At 47.7% G+C, this 17,664-nt stretch overlaps 1 protein-coding gene across 1 annotated transcript in view; it reads right to left on the bottom strand.

Annotated features, from left to right (window-relative positions):
* Positions 1–650: 650 nt before the first annotated feature.
* TTLL11 (tubulin tyrosine ligase like 11) overlaps positions 651–17,664 on the bottom strand; it is an 85,353-nt gene continuing 68,339 nt past the window's right edge. The window contains exons 7-10 of the mRNA XM_053373663.1: positions 6,482–6,739; positions 5,442–5,548; positions 1,864–2,139; positions 651–843 (exon numbers count right to left, since the gene is read on the bottom strand). Coding sequence (XP_053229638.1) covers positions 1,898–2,139; positions 5,442–5,548; positions 6,482–6,739 — 607 coding nt within the window. The 3' untranslated portion in view covers positions 651–843; positions 1,864–1,897. The remainder of the gene's footprint in view (positions 844–1,863; positions 2,140–5,441; positions 5,549–6,481; positions 6,740–17,664) is intronic.

Here is a 17,664-nt window from a genome sequence, read left to right as displayed (position 1 = left end):
GGTTACAGGGAACCAAGCAGAGGGCCTTCTTGGTGGTGGCACCCTCCCTGTGGAATGCCCTCCCCTCAGATGTCAAGGAAATAAAGAACTACACAACTTTTGGAAGACATCTGAAGGCAGCCCTGTATCCAGAGGTTTCTAATGTTTAAGAAGTTTTTGTATATACTGGAAGCTGCCCAGTATAATGGGTTGAGGAGTACTACTACTACTACTAGTATTATTATTCCAACTCTACCATTCTGTGGTTCTAAGATTTGTGCAGGTGGCGGGTGGTTGTCCCTCTCACTGAAAATGAGCAGCCAGAGCCCCTGTGTGAGTCCTGGAACCCCTTAGGTGCCCGGTATAAAAGGGTGGACTTCAATCCTCACCCAAGGAAGCTGAGGAGTCAATTAACTCCCTGTGCTTGGGGTCTGTGAATATCCCACATCCCCTTGAAGGCACCATGCAAATGCATGAGTTTGTGCTGAGTGCACAATGCAACATTCCTAAATGAAAAGCTTTCATTTAGGGAAAAGTGGTAGTGGAAGTGAGGCCCTATTCACCCCATCTGCCCTTCTTCCATATAAATATTAAGTTTAAAGTCAAAACTTTGAACAGGCAGCCTCCCCATCTACACCAGTTTACTTTAAAGAAAATAGGAGTAAACCAAATAGGATTTTAATTTTTAATTTTAGTGCACAATTCCAAAGCCCACCCCTCCCACCGTGTGAAGTTCAAGGGCAGCCAGCTCCCCTCCCTCATTCCAGGCAAACTGAAGAATTTCCGGCGAGGCGAGGCTAAGGCTGGACTCTTCATCCTCCAGTGTCAGTTCATTGTGTGATCAGCCCGGGGTGCAAGAGAGCCCTGTCTGTTTATGGCAGAGAGAGAGAGAGAGAGAGAGAGAGAGAGAGAGAAGGGAAACAAAGGGTTAATTCAGGTGTGCTTGTCTTGCACCTGCATCTGGTTAGTGTGAGGCAGCAAACTTGTGAGAGAGTCAGAAAGTGACTCAGCTGTTCCATCACGCAACACAAAACCTCCAGATTTAAAACCTGGCAAACCAAAGGCTTATACCACCTAACAGACTTCTACAAAAATAACAAACCCCTATCAACACAAGAAATGCAGGACAAACTAGGGGACACCCAAATGCCCTGGCTAACACACCACCAGTGGTGCCTCGCAAGACGAAAAGAATCCGTTCTGCGAGTCTCTTCGTCTTGCGGTTTTCTCGTCTTGCGAAGCAAGCCCATTAGCGGCTTAGCGGATTAGCGCTATTAGCGGGCTTAGCGGATCAGCTGATAAGCGGCTTAGCGGATAAGCGGCTTAGCGGATCAGCTGATAAGCGGCTTAGCGATCAGCTGTTAAGCGGCTTAGCGGATCAGCTGTTAAGTGGCTTAGCGGATCAGCTGATAAGCGGCTTAGCGGCTTGGGGAAAAGGGGGGGGAGGGGAAAAAAACCCGCAGGAACTCGTAAGACATTTCCATCTTGCGAAGCAAGACCATAGGAAATTCATTTTGCGAAGCACCTCCAAAATGGAAAACCCTTTCGTCTAGCGGGTTTTCCGTCTTGCGAGGCATTCGTCTTGCGGGGCACCACTGTACATGCCCTCTTAGACTTCCGGTCTACTGCGGAGGCTAATGGCGGTGTGCTCCATGTCGTCTGAGTAAAAAGATGACACGGTCCCGGCAAAGTAGGGTTTGAGGGTGCCACCAGGGCTCGGCGCACCCTCAAAAACCTCCTCCTAACAACAAAGGGACACGGCAAAGCGATGGTATCTGCAATCCCAAATCCCACAAACCGCCCCAGACGTAATAAATAAAAAATGGGAGGACGAGATAGGCTATGAGATTAACTCCACCCAAAGGACTAGAATGTGGGCTAAACCTCCCTTTAAATCCGTATCAGCAAGCGCAGTCTTTCATGGGCGGGAGCTTCTGTAATTGACCAGCATGTCGGTGGCCGGGCGGAGGTGGAGCCTGTTCTGGTGGCAAGTCACCAGGGCCACGCGTTGGTCACAGCTGGCGCGCTTCTTGTCCTGGGCAGCCAAGTTGCACTCCGCGAAGTCAATGAGGAGCTCCACCTGCTCGTGCAGGGAGAGGGACTTGTACCTCCTCTGTGCCAGGAAGCAAATCGCCTCTACAAAAGCGTGCAAGTCCATCCCTGGAAGGAAAAGGGAAAAGAAAGCGTCAGAAATCTCCCGAGGTTTTCGTTCTGCACTGTCTTGGTTTATATCGCTTATTGGTGGTTTTATTGCAGCACCTCAGTCAAGCAGCAGCCGCTATGGAGAAATTACCTTAATACATGTCCAAGTGTTCAACTGCGGGGACGGATCCCGTTCGCATCCAGAGGTACCACTGTATTTATTTATATTTCACCTTTTCCCCAGAAAATCAGTCGCTGGAAACTATAGGAGGGGAGAGATGGTTCTTGCGCTGGGGACCTGTTTGCTGGGTTTGGCCACCGTGCGAACAGGATACTGCACTAAATGGCCTGATCCAGGAGGGCTCTTATATTCCAAGTTATTTTTGCAGAATAACTGAATGCTCCCCCACTGCCGGCTTAGCACCCTCAGCACACACACACACACACACACACACACACACACAGAGCGCCTGTGGATTAAAAGCACCCCCCTATTTCTGCTTCTAGGGAGAGCATGGACGTGGGAATGGGGAAAGAGGGGTATTCACCTAACCCCCCCCCATCCCAACTCACTCTTAATTTCCATTCCCAACTCCTTGGACTGAAAACTTATTCATGGATGTTAAAATAAAGCCCATCCATTACATTTTTTAATAAAACCTGGCAATTAAATCGGCACAAGAGACACAAAATGGAGTATTTAAAGGCTTCCCGTTGTTAACGTTCATCGGGTAACCGGAGCACATTTTAAAAACCTGACGGGGAACAGAAAAACAAGGGGGGGGGGGAGAGGGAGAGAGAAACCCCTTGCAAAATAAATTTTCCAAATGTGGGTTTTTCATTTTGGCTCTTCATGCGTGTCCCTCTTTTATGGGCCCTCAGTGTGACGCTGTTCAAGGCTTGTCTTCCTACGGAGCAAGGATATAATTGAAATGGAAATACTTTATTGTCACTTGTACAACTTGTATACAGTGAGACTACACGAGCACCCCCCACTCAGCTCTCTTAGTCTTAATTCCCCTCGTTTACTGACGCACACCCACCAAACCCGAAAGTCAGTTGCCCTGTTGTTATCTTTTCATTCAGCAGCCTAACAGCCCACGAATAGCACTGTTGGTGCAACTAATCATGCTTCTATATCTTCTGCCTGAGGGCAGGAGATCAAGAAAGTGCCGGCCAGGGTGTGAATCATCCCTGAGAATTTTCCTCCCTCTCCTGAGGCAACGTTCTTCCGCTGTTTCATCCAGCAGATTCACGGGACAGCCCATAATATCTTGTGCTGTATTCACCACCCTCTGTAGGCACTTCCTATCAGGTGATGTCAAACCAGCGTACCACATCGTGATGCAGTAGGAAAGGACACTTTCTATTGTGGACCGGTAGAAGGAGATCATCAGATGTTGATTGACATCGTTCTTCCACAATACTCTGAGGAGATGGAGTCTCTGTTGGGCTTTCATAACCATCTGGGTTGTATTGATTTTCCAAGTAAGGTCTTCACTGAGATAAACTCCTAGGAATTTAAAGGGAGAGACTCTCTCTACACAGTCCTCCCCGATGTACAGCAAGCACTTGGGCTGCAAATGGCAACCTACCTGTTGCCCCCACTTCCCTTGCCTCATGCCTGACAACTCCACCTGCATTGCCAGAGAAGAACATAGGAAGAGCCTGATGCTTCAGGCCACCGGTTCTATCAGCAGCCAACCAGATGCCTATGGGAAATCCGCAAGCAGGATCCTCCAGGGTCCTCGCCCCTTGTGTGCTTTCCAGCAACTGGTATTCAGAAGCATTTACTGCCTCCAAGCGGGAAGGCAGAGCACAGCCAACATGGCTAGGAGCCATCGCTAGCCCTCTCCTCCTCTGTGAATTTGTCCAATCCTCTTTTAAATCCATCCATGTTGGTGGCCACCACTGCCTCCCTTGGGAGCCAGCCCCATAGTTTTAATGGCGCACAGTACAATGAAAGTACTTCAACTGGTAGAAGGAAATGTGCCAGAGCACTATTATTATTATTATTATTATTATTATTATTATTATTTCATCTCTACCCTTTCACCCACCCCAAATTGCTTTGGAAGTGGCTTGTAGCCAGGACAATTTGTGGACCAGATGTATTTTGTGTGGCTGAAGAGTAAACATTCGGATTTCAGAGGAGGAGGACGAGGGGTGGGAAGAAAGAGAGGAACTCTTGCTACCTTGAATGCAGCACAAAATAAATATTTTTCTCGTCACCCGTCCCAGTCAGCAAAAAAAGAGAAGAAGACGACATATGATGCCAATAAACATACTGCACAAACAAAAATCTGTGCTAGCGATACTCCACAAACAACAGATTCTGCTTATCCACAGAAAAATTTAGGATGGAAAAAGGGGAAAGGAAAATAAAACCTCTCACCAAGCGCTAATCCCGAATTAACAACAGGCCAGATGGCAATGCTTGCTTGTAGAAATAAACGCAGGGGGGAAATAAAGCTTCCTCTTGCTCTAGTTGCCCATCAATTCCACTAGTTACTAAAGAAATTCAGAAGTTGGGCATTTCCTCTAAGCCAGGGGTAGGCAACCCAAGGCCCGGGGGCAGGATCCGGCCCAATCACCTTCTCAATCCGGCCCACGGACAGTCCGGGAATCAGCGTGTTTTGACATGAGTAGAATGTGTGCTTTTATTTAAAATGCACCTCTGGCTTATTTGTGGGGCACAGGAATTCGTTCATGTTTTTTTCCCTCCAAAATATAGTCTGGCCCACCACATGGTCTGAGAGATGGTGGACTGGGCCACAGCTGAAAAAGGTTGCTGACCCCTGCTCTAAACTTATTGCAGCAGCAATTTCACTCCTGCCATCAGGATACGGATCCTGCCTCAGCCAAATTTCAGCTCTGGGGGAGGGGAGCTCTGGGGGAGGGGAGTTGAGGGGTGGGGAGTTGATGGTGAGGAGAAAGTGAAACCTGATATGGACACTAACCCTCAGCAGGCCTCCATTTCAGCACCCAAAATAAAATTGCAGGGGTTGGACTAGATTACCCTTGATGACCCTCTACAATTCTATGATTTCCTCTTACTGACTTTGGGTCTACAATACTTTGATAGGGAGGCCTCCTGCATTGCTTCAGTGAATTTTTAACCCAATAAAAAAAAGGGTTCTCTGCAAGAGTCATGAGGAAGTTTGATTGACTGTATGCAAACTGCTCTTGGGAAGCTGTTTGGCTGAAGAGGAGCAGGGTACAAACGCTCCATGTAAATACATATATCCACATGCACTACCCTGCCCTACCCCCCACCACCCCCAAAAGGTCTGCACCCAGAATTATGCAAGAGGGCTTACCTGCATCTCGCTGATCAGCAGTGATGCCATACCGCTTCTTGGTGATGTCAATGTACAGGATGTCTGCGGAAGCCATGCTGAAGTCACTGTTGCTTATCTTGCTGTTCCTGGTGGCAGGAAAAGAGAACTGTGAGGGAATCATCCGGGGGGAGGGGGGCAGAGCAAACTCCCAATGGCACCATGAACTAAATGCGCAGTTTTTTAAAAACTGGGCAACGGCCGACCAGCCGTGACTCCCGAGCCTCCCCCGATCAGTCAAAACAAAGGGGGAAGGGGGAAGGAGATCTGTACCTCTGGACGTCCCCGGTTCCCCTTCAGCAGTGGCTGACAAGACACATCATATGGGGACTTCCGGAGAGGAAGAATGGCGGGCGCCACAGCCGTGAGCAGCTCCTGAAGCCAGCCAGAACCAACTGCGCTACCAGGCTGGCTCTGGGCTGCTGAGGCTGCCGCTGCCACGTTTCCCGGGAACAGAATTGCAAATCAGGGGACATTCTGGGGACGGAATTTGTCCGGGGATAGATTTGCAGATCCGGGGGAAACTGGGGACGTCTGGTAACCCTATTTTAAAGTCATCTAGGTCAGCAGCCATTGCTTCTGCAGGAGTTCCATGTGCTGCGTAACTGACCACAACTGACCACGACTGGGTTGGTCCAGCGGGAACAGGGTGCAGGTCTTGGTGGCTGGCCAGGCACTCCCTCTGTTCTTAGTGGACCATGTTATTGATGACGGATTCAAACTGCAAGATTCCAGCTAAACCTCAGGAAGGACTTCCTGACAGAAGGAGCTGTTGTGACTGTGGAACGGGCCCCCTTGGAATGGGGTGGGCTCTCCTCCCTTGGAGGCTTTTGAACAGAGTCTGGGCAGCCATCCATCAAGGATTCTTCAGGTGAGATTCCTACATTGCAGGGGGCTGGACTAGATTACCCCTGAGGGTACCTTCCAACTCTACAATTATCTCTGATCTTAAGGGGAACCACATCCAGGCATTTCAAACACAGAGTTACCTTTGGAAAATTATTCCAGAAGATCCCGCTCACCTTATAAACATCCGGAAGCCCGTGGGTCCCAATTTTGTTGTCCCCTTCACGCCCAGGAAACGGATGAACAAAGCTGCAATCCGGTCGACCAGCCGCAGATAGTCAAATTCCGTTGCGTACTTCGGATACACCTCCCTCAGGCAAATGGAAGGGAACTTGGCTTCTGAGGTCTTGCTGTCACCCAGCTCTGGGTTTTCCACGGACCCTTCCTCGAGCAAATCATTCTCCCTCTCCCATTCAGCCTCTGAAGCCTCAGCCCTGCAGGCCAAACAGAAAGACAAAGATTGCATCAATGCATCTTCATTGCTTCCCATCTCGCGGCTGCCACTGCCATGATCCCATCCGAGAAGCGACCATATCCATACATTAACACCCTTGCCGGCGTTCAGTACCCTAAAAACTAATTTTCAAGGGCTTAGGAGAGAAGCTGGGTGCAAACATTTGCTCAGGCTTTAGCAGAAAGCATTTCATGCAATAGAAAAAGGGTGGTGGCGGCAGCAGGAAACCTTCGGTTCAGCCATTGCTAAGGCCCTTGAAAATAAAAACACACCTGTGAGCATCTATCAGGCCTTCCAGCTATCTGTGGCATGTTTGTGGTCAAGATTCCTGCTGTTTGGCTTACGCCAGTGTCAGCCTGCACAAATGCAGGCCCAGCCAATGGAGCACCGGGAAGGTTGTAGCAAATCTGCTTTCCATGTTTGTATTTAGTCATTTGTTTATTAAATTTATTAGCTGCTTGATACCTAAAGGGTTTCCAAACAATTGATGTTGGGGAAAATAAATATGCACAACTACCGTTATACTTTTGTTGCTGGCATCCATCTGTCTCGAGCAACAATGGAATGTGCCTCCAGAGGTGATGTCAAATCGCTGCATTAGCAGCACTGAAGTGACGTCTCTGGGGTACAAGCCTGGCCAGTATTTATAAATATTTTAATAATGCTTTATGGAAACTAATACAGTACTCTCCACAATTAGCTGCATCACAGTGTCTGCCATCCTTGACCAATTGGCCACACTGACTAGGGGGGATGGAAGTTAAGAGTGCAACAAACATCTGGAGGGAACCACAGCTGGGTACTGCTGCTTTATGGAATAGGCCCCTCCTCACTGAATATGTACAAAAGGGAAGGAAGCGGTCAACGTGCCACATGTCATGTCAGAAGACTAGGGTAAGGGAGAGGTCTTCACTTGCAGCACCAACCGCAAGGCAGGTAGCGATTTTATTTAGCTTTTCCCTAAAATTTATTTACCACTGGATTGCAACACCCCACCCAAAATAAAACCCTCAAAGCAGTTTACAAAAAAAGAAGAAAACATTAAACAGTAAAAACAGCTATTTAAAATGTCAAATAATTAAAATCAATGATAAGCTGAAAACATATTAAAACACACATAAACACTCTACATGTCTGAATAGGCTTGCCTAAACAAAAGCACTTTCAGTAGGTTCCAGAAAGAGTACAGTGAAGGCGCCTGCTTGATATCAATAGGCAGGGAGTTCCAAAGGACGATGGCACCAACATAATAAAATGTGGATTTCTTACAAATGCAGATCGAGTATTCTGTGGCACCTGTAATAGTGCCATTCCTGCAGATGGCAGCGGTCAAGCGGGTGCCTGTGAGGTAAGGCAATCTCGTAAGTAAACTGGTCCCAAGTTGTTAAGGTCTTTATATACTAATATTTCTGTGATTTTAAGTAGTTGAAAGCTGTTATTAATTAATTGTTGTCACTCGCCTTGGGTGAAGGCTGGGTAAAAAACTGTCGTAGCTGTAATAATATTAATAATAATGGGAACAGCTTAAACCTGGCCTGGTAGCAAATGGGCAGCCAGTGCGGATCTCTAGGCACAGGTGTTAAATGCTGACAAGGCCTCACTCCTGCAGCATTCTGCCCTAACTGAAGCCCCCTGATAAAGGGAAGTCCCACATGAAGCGCATTGCAGCAGTCCAGCCTCGAAGCGACCAAGATGGAGCCACAATGTTCACGTCTTCCTTCCTCCCAAATGCTTTGTGTGTTTGTCGTGAGCAGGGAGGGCACTTGTATATCACTTTGGGGGGGGGGGGTTTGTTCCATCTCACAGCTGCCTGACTATTCAGGTGCTGAGGCTGAACCAGGGAGGGAGCCTGAGCCAATTTGCTTTGGCAAGCGCAGGGCCACTCGCTGCATCACTTCAGGTGTTTTCTGGACGCAGCTCATTACGCAAAGCCTGCATAACCAAGGAGGTTAGGGCTGGGCGCCCATGCAAATCCATAAAGCCAGATTTTAATTGGGATGTTAATAATTCTTAAAGGGGGGGTATGTTTAAATTCTCTGTTTAAAAACCACACATGTGGATTCCCCCCACCCTTTCCTCAACTGTTAGGTAAAATAGATCCCACCTGAAAACATTTCCTCCTCGATCTTGTGGCATTTAGGGAGCCACTGAGTCATGTTGGTGACATTCTTCCCAAGGAATCCCAGGTCCCAACATAACTCTCATTAAAAAAACAAACCTGTTCAGTGTGGCTCTGAGACAGAAGATAAAAACCAACCTCCTAATTTCCTTTTGACCCAGACATTGTCGTTTAACCGGTGCTATCAGTGTTCATAGAGCTTTTACAGTACTGTGGAGTTTACTTAAAAGTGAAATTTGGAGGCTTAGCTCTTCAGCAGTAAAACATTTAAGCTGGGATAGCTCAGTCAGCAGAGTATGAGATTCTTAATCTCAGAGTCGTGGGTTTGAGCCCCACACTGGGCAAAATATTCCTACATAGCAGGGGGTTGGACTAGATGACCCTCGTGGTCCCCTTCCAACTCTGCAATTCTATCAGAGTGATTTTGAGGGAGGACAAATGGGCTTCAGGGAGATGGCGGAGACAGCAAGGCCCCTTCCACCAGCTTCCCTGGGACCAGCCATTGTTGGCCTTACCCTACATGATGATTATGTTACCTGTAATTAAATTATATTGCTTTATTTTATTTTATTTTTATTCAGTTTTCTTTTTCATTCATTACATACATCCCATATCCATAACATTTTCTATTCATTCTTTCTTCCCTCCCCTCCTAGGCTTCCCCCAACTTCCGCTTCTGGTTGGTTTTTCCTTTCGCCCACCTTGCTACCTCCTAAAAGAAAAGATACTAATAACATACCTATACAATAACATCTAACCTAAAAACATAAAAATGAAAATAAGCACACCATGTTATTTCTCTATATTCTACACATTTTCTAATACTAATGATGTGAATGTTTATTTAAATCCTGCCATCAAGTCTATAGACTTTCTTTGTTTCTGCAGATATAATATAAATGGTTCCCATTCTTTTTCAAAGTCACTGTTGTCTTTATCTCGTAGTCTGTCTGTGATTTATGGTGCCTCAGGCGCTTTATGGTTTAAAATAAAGCAATTTATATATTGGCAAATATTGCTTTATTTTAAACCGTAAAGCACCTGAGGCACCAAAGTACATGAAAGAAAGACCCCCCTCAAAATATATTGACAGCCCCTTGCCCTCAGGTGCCAGCAAACCAATATTGGACAGGGAAGAGAGGGGTAGTGCGATAAGGGTACGACAACATATGGCTTGAAAATATGTGCACCTATAGAACTGCACACTGAATAAAATTAACAAGGCAGTGATATTCCCTTTGAATACTCCAGCATGTTCTAAAGTTTTGCAAGAGACTTCAGTCAGCCTATTACGACTCTCATCACTCTCATCAAAACATTTTTATTTATTTTTTTGCTTTGTACATTTTCTGTTTCTGCTGGAGGCATCATATACCGTGGTGCTGATTTTATTTAATTCTTTCCCCATAGTGGAATTATTTAGTATTTATGCAGTTGAGACTGGGACAGCCAAGGAGAACAAGGGGTGAACACATCTGGGTGCCATTTCATGCAAGGCTGGGTGTGACAGAAAGCGGAGCTAGACTGCAGGGGTCAACAAACTTTTTCAGCAGGGGGCCGGTCCACTGTCCCACTGACCTGGTGGGGGGCCGGACTATATTGGGGGGGGGCATGAACGAATTCCTATGCCCCACAAATAACCCAGAGATGCATTTTAAATAAAACCACAGATTCTACTCATGTAAAAACACGCTGATTCCCAGACCGTCTGCAGGCCGGATTTAGAAGGTGATTGGGCTGAATCCTGCCCCTGGGCCTTAGGTTGCCTACCCATGAGCTAGAGCCTCCCCTTAAAATTCCACCAGAGGGCTGGAACCTCTCTTTGATTGGCTACAAAGCCAGCCAACCACAGAAGGGGGAGGAGCAGCACTTTGGGAGGGAGAATAAAAGGAGCCGGTTCTGAGGGGGAGAGTTAGATAGGGCTAAGGTTCAGGTGAGAACTGGACGATAAAGGAGGCTGATCGCTGAAGAATGGATGCTTTTGAATTATGGTGCTGGAGGAGACCCTTGAGAGTCCCATGGACTGCAAGAAGATCAAACCTCTCCATTCTGAAGGAAATCAGCCCTGAGTGCTCACTGGAAGGACAGATCCTGAAGCTGAGGCACCAAGACTTTGGCTTCCTCATGAGAATAGAAGACTCCCTGGAAAAGACCCTGATGTTGGGAAAGATGGAGGGCACAAGGAGAAGGGGACGACAGAGGACGAGATGGTGGGATGGTGTTCTTGAAGCTACCAGCATGAGTTTGACCAAACTGTGGGAAGCAGTGGAAGACAGGAGTGTTTGGCGTGCTCTGGTCCATGGGGTCACGAAGAGTCGGAAACGACTAAACAACAACAACAAAAGGTTCAGGTTAAGAGAAAAGGCTTCATTTGAGATATTAGACAGGCTTCAGGTTGAGAGATAGGGAGGAGGATAGGATTTGACTGAAGGAGGCCTGGTTCTGAGTTCAGTTAAACATCCACACTGAGGAGACAATCCATAGCAAGAGGACAGAGTCTTTAGGAAGAACTTTATGAGGGCAAGAGCTGTTAGACAGCAGTATGGACAACCTCAGAAGATGGTGGGCTCTCCTTCCTTGGAGGTTTTTAAGCAGAGGTTGGACGGCCATCTGCTGGGAAATTTCCAGCTGTAAATAGTGAATTTCAGGGGGTTGGAATGGGTGATCCTTGGGGTCCCTTTCCAATTCTATTATTATTGTTTCCTGATACTATTTTGCTGTGTCTGCTGAACACTCATTTTTTACCATATGCTGCTTTTGGGAGTTCCAGCTGAAAACCTTTCTCAAATGAAGTTCAATGCAAATTCCATGCTGGGAACCATTAGGAAAGGAACTGAAAATAAAACTCCCAAAATACCAATCTATGGTGTGGCTGCATTTGGAATACTCTGTACACTCATCTCACAAAGGATGCTGTAGAGCTGGAAGACCAAAACGGCTAAGGGGATGGAGCCCCATGAGGGCTTCTTAGTTGAGAGAGAAGGCAAGCAAGAGGCAACATGACAGAAGTTTATTTTTAAAAAATATATGCATGGCATGGCGAAGGTAGAGAGGAGAAGGATTTTCTCCCTCTATCACAATGCTAGAACTTGTGGTCGTCCAATGAAATCGAATGTTGGAAGACACAGGGCAGACCAAAGAAAATCCTCTTTCATGCAGCATGTAGTTAAACTGTGTAACTTCCTCTCACAGCAGGCAGGGATGTCCACCAACTTGGATGGCTTTGAAAGAGGACTAGGCAAATTCATGGAGGAAGAGAGGGCTATCAAAGGCTACTAGCTACAATCCTTCTGAATACCAGTTGCTGGAAACCACAGGAGGAGAGCGTGCTCTTCTGCTCTGCTCCTGCTTGTGGGTTTTCCACTGGTGCATCTGGGGTTGGCCACTATGGGAACAGGATGCTGGTGTCAGGTGTGCGTGCAGGAGCCAGGCCCTGTGACCAATAGGACTTTGCAGGTCTGGGGCCTTCCTAAGTTTGTTCTGACAAGGCAAGGCGCGGCCTCACAGGTGAGGCTGATTGGTAACTCACAGCACCTGGTGGCAAGAGCTGGGAAGGGATATAAGGCCAGCATTTCCCTTCAGCTCTTTGCCACAGCAACACGTTCCCTGCCTTGCTGCGTTCGGTTCCTTGACTCCCTGCTTCCTGACCCTCGGACCCTTGGCTTCTTGACTCCCGGCTCTCAGACCCTTGGCTAGACTCCCCTTCCTGCTCCCACCCCGCCATCTTGCCCCCGGTCCTGGCGTCCCCAGCCGGGACTTTGATCACCCGTGAACCGGACCATGACAGCTGGAGCTGATGGGCCCATGGCCTGATCCGAGAGGCTCTTCTTATGTCCTTATTGTGCTCTGGGGGCTTCTGCTGAGAATCAGTGGTGGCTTTTTGCTCTGGCAGAACAACTGAGGGCACATCCTCTGGAGCAGACCTGCCTGGAAGTGGAGAGAGGGGGCCAGGGAGAGAGGGTGTGTCTGCTCCATAGAATTAAATTGTCTGACTGGCACAGCGGAGTCAGATTAAGCGAGCAAAAGGTCAAACCACACGGAAGGGCTTGCAGCGACACACGGAATAAAAAGCAGCACTTCGTTTACATACTAATGTCTGACCCCAATACATTCATTTCTCTAATTTTGCAGCTTGTGACAGATCTCCCTTCAGAAGGGATCACCAGCAGAGAAAATATTAATGACTTTTAGAGGAAGGGAAAGGAAGGTTGGAGTGGGGAGAGGGAGGAATATCAATTTGAACAAAGCTTATGAAAATCCCAAAGACTGCTTATCTTTTATACATGATTACTAATTTATTAATGTGTCCCCCCCCACTCCATGTCTGCACAATATCCTCTTCAGTCTCAGTGGCCTTAATCTTTATGCTAATGCACTTCCTCCTCCACCCCCTTTCTCGGTCCCTCAGCTACATTTCCAACTGCTAATTAAAGGCTTTGAGATTTTCATGGGGGGGGGGGCCTCGGGTAGATGCCCAAACGGCAACCGTAAAGTTCAAAGCCAAACAGAGGCTCAAGCTGCTGTTGTGAGGCAGGCTCACATATATGCAGAGCACACTTAGGATATTTCATATCAGAGAAAATGGTTCTTAAACCAGACCATGGTCACTTCCCCTCAGATTAATGGCAACCTAGGTTAGGTGTCCAGGGACTAGGGGGGCGCTCTGGTCTAAACCACTGAACCTAGGACTTGCCGATCAGAAGGTCGGCGGTTTGAATCCCCGCGACGGGGTGAGCTCCCGTTGCTCGGTCCCTGCTCCTGCCAACCTAGCAGTTCGAAAGCACATCAAAGTGCAAGAAGATAAATAGGTACTGCTCCGGCGGGAAGGTAAAGGGCATTTCCGTGCACTGCTCTGGTTTCATAGAATCATAGAATCATAGAGTTGGAAGAGACCACAAGGGCCATCGAGTCCAACCCCCTGCCAAGCAGGAAACACCATCAGAGCACTCCTGACATATGGTTGTCAAGCCTCTGCTTAAAGACCTCCAAAGAAGGAGACTCCACCACACTCCTTGGCAGCAAATTCCACTGTCAAACAGCTCTTACTGTCAGGAAGTTCTTCCTAATGTTTAGGTGGAATCTTCTTTCCTGCAGTTTGGATCCATTGCTCCGTGTCCGCTTCTCTGGAGCAGCAGAAAACAACCTTTCTCCCTCCTCTATGTGACATCCTTTTATATATTTGAACATGGCTATCATATCACCCCTTAACCTCCTCTTCTCCAGGCTAAACATGCCCAGCTCCCTTAGCCGTTCCTCATAAGGCATCGTTTCCAGGCCTTTGACCATTTTGGTTGCCCTCCTCTGGACACGTTCCAGTTTGTCAGTGTCCTTCTTGAACTGTGGTGCCCAGAACTGGTTTGCCAGAAGCGGCTTAGTCCTGCTGGCCACATGACCCGGAAGCTGTACGCCGGCTCCCTCAGCCAATAAAGTGAGATGAGCGCCGCAACCCCAGAGTCGTCCACCACTGGATCTAACGGTCAGGGGTCCCTTTACCTTTTTTAGGTTAGGTGTCTTATACATAGTCAGATCATTGGTCCACCTTGCTCAGTACTATCAGTATTACCCAGCAGCAGCTCTCCAGAGTTTCAGACATGGGACAATTCCCAGTGCTGCCTGGAGACGCCAGCAGCCAAGTTAATAATACAAGAGGAGCCTGCAGGATTGGGTGAAGGGCCCCTCTGGTCCACCATCCTGTTCTCAAAGTGGCCAGTCAGATGCCCCCATGGGAAACTGGCAAGCAGAAGCTGAGCACAAGAGCCAGCTCCACTCATTTGGCTTTGCTGCTTCCAAATGTAGCCCTTGATAGCCTATCCCCCCTCCACAAATTTGTCCAATCCTCTTTTAAAGCTATCCAAGCTGGTGGCCATCACTGCCTCCTGCAGGAGGGAGGTCCATAGTTTAACCTATGCACTATGTGAAAGTGAGGCTTTTTGCAAAGCATGGTGCTTGCACCAACTGACCCTGTGGAGCACCTTCATGCACGGGCTCTGTAGATTGGCTTACCTGCCACTGTCAGCCTATAAGGCAGGCTTCTGCAACCTGGTGGCCTCCATTTGTTTTGGAGTACGGTTCCCATCACCCCCAGGCCAGTGGCCATGGATAATGGGAACTGTAGTCCAAAACAGATGGTACTTGTCCATCTGGGAAGGCAGCCTATCTGGGAGCAGGAAAACTCTGACCCTAAACCTCTGCTGCCTTGTGGGATATCTTCAGAAGAAAAGGCTCAAGAGTAAACCCTAAACAAATCCAGAGTGGAGTCCTTAAGATGGTTGGGTAGCACCTTGTATGCTTCCTTCCGGCAACTCCTGCAGCCAAGCTGATGCTAAGCGTATGGCTCTGCTTTCCTCCCATCAGGAAGGTAAAGAGGGGGTTTTGTCACCTGGGCTGCCCAGGACCTCCACACACTGCCCAGGCTTGTGCCCTGGGAAGGTAACTTTGGTACTGCTAAAGCAATGGTTTGACAACACCCCCAGAGGCACACTCCATTGTCTCTCAAGACAGACCAGTGCCAGATCCCTGGCTTGGTTTCCAGACCCCAGATCAACTTGGTTACCCTCCTCTGCACACCTTCCAGCTTGTCAACATCCTTCCAATATTGTGGTGCCCAGAATTAGACACAGTATTCCAGGTGTGGTCTGACAAAGGCAGAATAGTGCAGTGCTGTTTTTTTCTATTGATCTGGACACTATACTTCTGTTGGTGCAGCCTAGAATAGCATTAGCTTTTTTTGCTGCCGCCACCACACTGTTATGTTAAGTCTGTGATCCACCAAGCCCCGTAGATCCTTTTCTTATATACTACTAGTAAGCCAGGTGTTCCCATCTTATTATTAGTGGATCCAGTTCTTCCTGCCTAAGGGCAGAACCTTACATTTGTCCCTATTGAAATTCATTTTGTTAGTTTGGGCCCAGTTCTCCAGTGTGTTATAAGGTCATTTTGAATCCCCATTCTGTCTTCTGCAGCACTAGCTACCCCTCCCAGTTCAGTGTCATCTATAAACTGGATGTGCATTTGCTCAATTCCTTCATCAACTTACTTATTTTTTTCTACACTTTGGACTACTGTGGGCACCAGCTCACACCCTTGGACATGCATTGTGGGCCAGACACAACTCACTGCCATCTTGCAGATGGAACTCTCCAGCTGAGTGCTGTTTTGCTCCATTTGTAACATGTTTTAACAGCTATGAAACCTTAAAAAATATTTGTAGCTGGCCTCTTAAAAACAACCCTAACCCTTACCTTTCATGACTTATGTACACCTTTTTCTAGCTCCCTCACAAGTCCGGTTAAAAAATGAGACTGCCTTTTCTACCAGGAAGCACAAGTACTCAGGAATAAAGAGAGTGCCATTTAGCAAGCTAGCAGACATATCATGTTTGCATCCTAATACAATTGCTTACATCAGGAACTAGCTCAAAGGACAATTTTAATAGACTTTCACAGAACTCCTGGGCTAAATAAAATATCATTTAATTAACCCAGACAAATTCATATTTTTTCTTCATTTGTCCTTCCAGACCTTGGTCTGTTCCCATTCCGTGAACACAGCACAGAGCTTCTCTTCCACCAAGAACTGTGGGCAAATTACTTCTTCCGCCACCCTGTTGCCAAGAGAATCATAGAGCTGTAAATTTGGGAAACCCAAGTGCCATCTAGTCCAACCCCCAGCAATGCAGGAACCACAGCTAAATAAACCCTGTCAGATGGCCTCCCAAGTTTCGCTTAAACACATCCAATGAGGGAGAATGCTCCACCTCTCGTGGGAGTCTGTTGCACTGTCAAACAGAAAATTCTCCCTGATGTATAGTCAGAATCTCCCTCATTCTAATTTGAATCCCTCCTTCCCTTTGTTGTTGTTGTTTAGTCGAGTCCGACTCTTCCTGACCCCCTGGAGCAAAGCACGCCAGGCACTCCTGTCTTCCACTGCCTCCCGCAGTTTGGTCAGACTCATGCTGGTAGCTTTGAGAACACTGTCCACCATCTCGTCCTTTGTCGTCCCCTTCTCCTTGGGCCCTCCATCTTTCCCAACATCAGGGTCTTTTCCAGGGAGTCTTCTCTTCTCATGAGGAGGCCAAAGTATTGGAGCCTCAGCTTCAGGATCTGTCCTTCCAGTGAGCACTCAGGGCTGATTTCCTTCAGAATGGATAGGTTTGATCTTCTTGCAGTCCATGGGACTCTCAAGAGTCTCCTCCAGCACCAGAATTCAAAAGCATCAATTCTTCGACGATCAGCCTTCTTTATGGTCCAGCTCTCACTTCCAACGCACAATCCTCTTCCCCTTAAAGCCCCCTGTTGATGCCCACCCCTTCAGCTAAGACAGCATTTCGCTTCTCTTGCAGAGAAGACTGCACTGAAGGCAAAACCTTGTTGCTGACAGCCTCTATGTACACCTCAGGGAATGTTTATGCAGACCACAGACAGGTCACAGGTGGGCAAGAGTGAACCTCTGTGCTACTTGCTATGAATTTCAAGAAAGTGTTTGGAGGGGCTCGTCTAATCAGGATGAGGGTCTGGGGGAGGTCTAGGAGATGCCCAATCGTGGACCTGGGGAGGGAACCCAGCCAGCTGCACCAGGACCCTGGGGGTCATCCAAGCTTTCAAGGGTGAGTCTGAGGGAGAGGAATTTGACCACTGTGATTGGCAGAACTTGCACTGTTACAGGTGCCACATAAAACCCGTTCCACATTTGTAACAACTCAAATCTTTCAGTGTGGCAGTGCCTGCACTTTGGAACTCCCTGCCTATTGACTGCACACTGTATACTTTTTTGGTGTACATCAAGCA

The sequence above is a fragment of the Podarcis raffonei genome, chromosome Z, assembly GCF_027172205.1.
Source record: "Podarcis raffonei isolate rPodRaf1 chromosome Z, rPodRaf1.pri, whole genome shotgun sequence".
In the NCBI taxonomy this organism is placed as follows: domain Eukaryota; kingdom Metazoa; phylum Chordata; class Lepidosauria; order Squamata; family Lacertidae; genus Podarcis; species Podarcis raffonei.
This window is presented reverse-complemented; position numbering and strand designations above follow the sequence as displayed.